The sequence below is a fragment of the Buceros rhinoceros genome, unplaced genomic scaffold, assembly GCF_000710305.1.
Source record: "Buceros rhinoceros silvestris isolate BGI_N320 unplaced genomic scaffold, ASM71030v1 scaffold26510, whole genome shotgun sequence".
In the NCBI taxonomy this organism is placed as follows: domain Eukaryota; kingdom Metazoa; phylum Chordata; class Aves; order Bucerotiformes; family Bucerotidae; genus Buceros; species Buceros rhinoceros.
The window spans coordinates 18,043-24,180 of record NW_010388326.1 but is presented as its reverse complement, the minus strand read 5'-3'; the positions used below and the strand labels follow the sequence as shown (position 1 = coordinate 24,180).

At 46.0% G+C, this 6,138-nt stretch overlaps 1 protein-coding gene across 1 annotated transcript in view; it reads right to left on the bottom strand.

The window, feature by feature from the left end:
- Positions 1-4,664: 4,664 nt before the first annotated feature.
- WASF1 (WAS protein family, member 1) overlaps positions 4,665-6,138 on the bottom strand; it is a gene marked incomplete at its 5' end in the record, with an annotated part of 17,408 nt that continues 15,934 nt past the window's right edge. The window contains one exon of the mRNA XM_010145604.1: positions 4,665-5,572. Coding sequence (XP_010143906.1) covers positions 5,415-5,572 — 158 coding nt within the window. The remainder of the gene's footprint in view (positions 5,573-6,138) is intronic.

The window sequence follows — 6,138 nt, the reverse complement described above, 5'->3', positions numbered from 1 at the left end:
TCCTGCACGGGGATGTGTTGGCTGCACTTACAGACTGGTTTTGGCTTTGCCAAGATGCAGCCGGGAAAATCCAACCTACGCTGTTTGCTTGGTGCGAAGGGGCAGCACTAAAGCTACAGCAGCAAGGCAACCGCCGGGCTGCGCGCTGCCTCCTCACGAGGTTTGAAATCTTGGGCGGTCTGCTGGAGTTATTTCTGCCTGGTACTGAAGTGTAAAATCAGGCTGTGATAATATGACACTGGCCGTGGATGCTTGCTGCGCAGGAGTGATTGGGAGGGCCCCGAGGAGCCCTGTTCTGAGATTTGAAAATTGTGGTGAAGAAAATGCCTCACAGAGGAGTCGGAGTGGCTAAAACACAGTATAAAACCGTGCTGAAGGGAGGTGACTTGCGAAGCTTTCCTTGGAGTGATACAGCCATGAAGCTGCGTTAAAATATTACAGATTACGCAACAACAAATTCTGTCATTAAAGGCATTAAAATAGGGAGGGTGGGAAATGCAAACAACCTGTCTGTAAGGGGCCCTCAGCTATCTTGCGTCTGACAGTGAAGCTGTCAAACCACGAGAGAAAGAAACATAAGGAGGGGAATATTCAGCCCAGTTTGCCTAGTGATGCTTGATACCTGCTTTGATCCATACCCAGATATTTCCAGCTGCCAGAAGAAAGGTAGTTGGAGCAACTGCCCAGAGCCTGCAATGCTCTAAAAAGAAGGATTTTGAAGAAATGGGATGGATGCAATTTTCTTGAGAGGCTGTTACAGGTGCTGCTGCCAGAGGCCGCTGGCTGGGGGAGCGCAAGGGATGACTCACACGGCAGAACCCATTCTCCAGGCAAAGCGGGTAGCAGGCAGGGAAAGACATCTGCTCGCGGCGTGGCAGAGATTGGGAAAAAAAAAGGACAGGCTGCACAGTAGCCTGATGCTCTGATGGGAATGGGATGGGGTGTGTAGCTCCAGCCTTGCAGGGTCTGCTCTGTACCGCAGCGCCCATTTCCCAGCACTCGTCCCTGTGTCCTCTTGTACCATCAGCTGGGATGGGGATGAGGTTCCATGCCCTGACTGCTCCTCCGCAGCTGCCAGACATTCGTTAAGCCGCTCACAGGAGTGCTCCCCGTGTGCACGCTGTCAAAACGCAGGTTCCTGAGTTGTCAGGAATGTGGTTTTTAAGCACTTAAACCTACCCCAGCTCATTACAGCTGTACTGGGTGGGAGAGCGCTGTCCCAAGCCAGTCAAGGGGCAGACCGGGGACACTGCTGTCAACCAAGGGCTGGTGAGGTACCCAAGAAACAGTTTTGGGAACCAGTAAGGTCTGTCCCAGCTGCAGCCACAAAGAGTGTATGAAACGTGTCCCTCAGGCAGGCTACTGACCCCAAGAATCGTTAAAGTGGGAAAAGTAAGGAGGAGCAGAAAGGGGTGGGAAAAAAGCAGCTTAGTAGCCCCTAAAAGGGAGGGAGACTGGTACTGCCGTCCTTGACCTCCGGTTGTGAGTCCTCTCCTGGTGTTGAATGTTGCCACCTGCAAAAGAGAATGAGAGAGAGCGAAACTCCGTCTCGCCTGTAGCTGAGGAGACAGAGCAGACACTTGATGGAGCTCGAGTCGAATTTCTGTCAGGTCTTTTCCTGCTGCAGAGGCCGTGCTGAGGCTTTGCCTCCACGTCTGCTCTTGGAACCGCTCCGGTTTGTGCAAACGCCGGGTTTCGGGGCTCTGACTGCTGACATAATCCCGTACCATCGTGGGTACGCGGCTCTGAGCTAGCAAGTGTGCAGAGAGCTGTACCTGGCTGTCAGGCAGGGGTTTCTGCACCACGCTCCGCAGCCAGCGCTGACCCACCACTCCCCGTGGTGATCCGTGGGAGATGCAGCCACCTACTACAGCCTTTTCCCATCCCCATCCTCAGAGCAGGCCGAGGGCTCACGGCCACCGGGTAAAACAAGCAGGCATGTGGCTGAAGGGTGGCAGCTGCATCCGAGCCGAGATAGTCCCAGCATCACGGAGAATTCCCGGTGCAGTCAACCTGGGGCCGTCGGTGCCCGTTTGCATGCTCAGGTGCCGTGGCACCTTTTGAAGCCGACTCTGCATTATTGTGTGCGTTCATCAGACGGGCGATGGTGTGCCAGTGTCCACCTGGATGCTGAGGATGCACCTCTGTGCCGCATGCAGGGAAGGATGATTTTAAAACGCCTCCTGCTTTTTTAATCCCAGTTTAATGGGAGATAACATAAACCCCAAATGATATCAAGTATTTAATGGTTGCTGTTGACAACATGCCACTAAAAAAAGAACCAGAATTCTATCTCTTTGTAATTTTTGTTTCCCCGGTACTTCTCTTTCACTTACCTATTTATTTTTGGTCTGTCCATGATGGCTGTGTCCTTATTACTACTGCATCTTTCGATAAATCCTCCGAGTGGCCAGTTTTGCCCCTCCCCAGTCTTCAGCTCTGGTCCTGCCACCAAGTACCTCGTTTCTCCTTTCTACACTTCTTATTTTGTTCCTTTTTCTCCATTTTGCAAGAGGAAAGGTAGGTAATTTTTAACTGTCCCAGATACAGTCCAAGAAATGTGTGAAGTTGAACAAAGGTTTCTCTCTGCTTCTATTGAACATTACTGACACGTTATTTTCGTGGCAGGTTTTGAGCCTTCGACTTTAACCAGCTGCTGTAAATGTACAGAATTAAACAACAGACTCTGTAAACAGCTCAATACAGAAGACTTGGTTTAGTATCTCACAAGACAAAGCAATCAATAATCTATTACATGTCTAATCACAAGCACGAATAGCCCAGCAGCCCTCTGCACAGCGTTCCACCAAATGAAAAGGGCAGTTGGGGACTGCAGTAAGAGGGACACAAATCACGGAGATGGCAACGGCATCGCTTGGAGTCGATCTGTAAATGCAAATATTCAAATCCAACAATCGCCTCTGCTACTCGTGAATCACGCTATTGCTATCTGGAGACTAGTTGCTATGGCAGAAAGCCGTAGCAGTGGCAGGAAGCCAAGAATCCCGCCTTTGAAATGTAACGCTGAATTTAACTCCTGACTTTTCTCAGACAAGGTTCATTACCTCATGTGACTGTGTCATATTAAATAAGTGCTTTGGCTGCCCTGGGTACCAGTTTGGAATGGTTGTTCTTTATCACCGGGACAGCAAAGCAGGTCAATAACAACCATTTGCCAATAAGGACTTTTTTTTTCATACCTTCAGGTCCAATGTGACAGCTGCAACCATGTAAGGGTCCTTCTTTGTTAACTCGTGTCCTTGCTTTAGGCAAGTTATACCCAGTTCACAGCGCCTGGACACGCTTAGGGCACACCTACAGTGCAGGCGGGATGGTGCCATGAGGAGATGCTCTACTTTGAACAGTTACAGCCTGGGCACAGACATGCTGTTCTTTAAGAGACAATGTAGGCTGCTCCACCAGGAAAACTGTGAGTTTGGACTTCAGCGAGGTATAAAGATCAGTTGAAAAGTAACCTTGTGAAGGGCAGAACTACCTACATACGGAATTCAGGCACAAGTTCTTCTTTCAGCTGCCCCAGGGGTAGGAGGGCAGCTTGAAGGGCTTGAAGGGCAGCTGCAGGTTTGCGCAGTGCATTTTGGCTTGAAGATCTCAGTCCTTTACAGCTGCCTAAGCGAGATCTCTCAGATTTAGTTACTGGGCCAGATTTGGCAATTTAGGATTACTGAGATCCAAGGAAACACCTAGGTCCAAACCCATCATATATTCATGCAGCGCTGTTCCAACATCTTTTCTTTAACGTTAGGACGAGCTAAGGAGAAGGACATGCTCTTTGACAGTTAAGTGAGGATGGCAGAATAAACCAGAGGGCACTCTTGTGAGGACAACTACCAAAGGGCATAGCATATAGAGAAGAACTGCACCCAGAGTTACAGAGACGCAGGTTCACAAGTCGTGACAATGATTTTTCTCCCACAAACACAACAAAGGCATTACTGTTGGAGTGGAAGAAGTCTTGAACACAGTAGACCACATACAAAATTCTAGTGGAGGCTGAGATGGTGACAGCAAAGTCGGAGCAGTTCCTGTATGGCACCCCGACTCCAGTCGGTACCTCTGCAGTGCGTTTAATGTTCCACCTTCAGAAATCTTGCTCTGACTCACAACACTTGTTTTCCTCTATTACACAATTCCGTCTTCCAGGAATGAGTTTGCAAGGTAAGAGTGCTCTTGTACTCTCACACTTGTTCAGATTTGAAGGAGTTATTCCAGAGAAGGGAAACGCAGAAGCCCTACTCAACATGCAGCACGCTGCTAGATAACGCTTAAAAAATGCTCTTACAGTATCACCCACGTTCTTCGTAATCTTTCATTAACCATGATTTTCACTGCTGCATATCGCCATCTCAAGATACACTGATGGTAACGTGTTTTTTTTAAAAAAACAACCCTAAATCATATAAGCCACAAGCTCCCAATTTTGGTTTTGCTGGGTTTTTTTAACTAATGGATCACAGTAAGGTTTCAGCTTTTAATTTTTTTTTTAATTAGAGATTTGTTGAGGTATCATTTGATGAGACGCATTTTCTTGTTTAATATGGTATTGTATTAATATTGCAGGCCATGGGTTAAATCTTTGAAATCCACATGTCCCTGAGGTGTACCAGCAAAAACCTGGCCTCACTGAAAAAGCAACAACCAGGAACATTTAAAATGAACCATTTATTAAATCAAACTGTTATTTTAACAGTTACATAAGTTACACAGCATGTTTAAGTCAAAAGATTTCACAAGAAAAAAAAAATTGAACTTTTATTATGCAGGCAAAAATAGTACCACACAATACGTACCTGGGAGGGAAGAAGGGAAGGGGAATCTCTAGAACATTCAAATAAGGCCATAATTATTTAAAAACAACAATAAAACAATAATAACCCCCCCCAAGATCCATTTTCCTTTCAGTGTGTTCAGTGCTGCTAACTATACATACTTTTAGTGTACAGATGTCGTCGAGGCAGTGCTATCTCCATAGCTAGGTTCAATGTTTAAAACACCATCAGAAGTGGAATAAGGCTCATTAGTACATACAGCTGCCCTTGGAATGTCAATCTCAGTTGCCTTCATTAACTTAAAGTTCACAAAGTGCACAGTTAAGATATGCCAAAAAATTGAAACCGCTACTCTACCAACAGCTGCCCATGCTTAATACTTAGTGGTCTATCGGAACAAAGAATGTTCTTCCAAAAGAGATGTGTAAGAAAAGCCACTGTAAAACATTTAGTTTCAAAGATGCACTAGGAGCTTTTTGTAAACAGAAAAGTAGAAAAAACATGGATTAATTATGTAAAGAAAAGAATACAAAAAACACTAGAAATGACCATCAAACTCTCAAAGAACAAGCACCACAATGGACATTAGCATTCGATTTTGCAGTGTACAGCAATGTAGTAATTTTACTCTAACCAATCCACTTCATCAAATTCTGAGTCATCTTCCGAATCGCTGTATTCCACAGCGATGCGACGAGAAAGTATAGTAGCAACATCATTCTCAATGCGCTCATGTTTCGCTTCTTGTTCACGTTGCTCTTCAACTTTGCGTAGCTGAATACCTAAAGAACATCAGGTCACAAACGTGTTACTCTCCTCCTTTATCATGACACCGACTATTTATCTCATGATTCACAAAATGCTTTGCAAGCAAAAACGAAGGCTGAGGACGTTGCTCTCCTCAGACAGAAGTTCTCTGCCAAGTTTTTAAAGGGAGGGATGTCAGAATTGCAATGGCAGATGACATCACCAGTCCTACTATAATATCCTGCCTCTGATTTCCCATTAAGAACACACCCACATTTTTAGCACCACTGTAAGTGATTAAGCCATTTTACTATTTGCATTTCCAGACACTTACTATACTTTCTGCTCATGATTTCAATCAAAAGTTATAGCTATTTGAGCATCCTGACAAGACAGGACTTCTTGTAACCCAGTTTTGATCACGTAATGATCTGATTTGGGATGATTACTTAAAGATCAAAACCAAAGGTTCAACAAGGCCAAGTGCCGGGTCCTGCACTTGGGTCACACCAACCCCCTGCAGTGTTACAGGCTGGGGGAGGAGTGGCTGGAAACTGCCCAGCAGAAAAGGACCTGGGGGTGTTGGTCAACAGCCGATTGG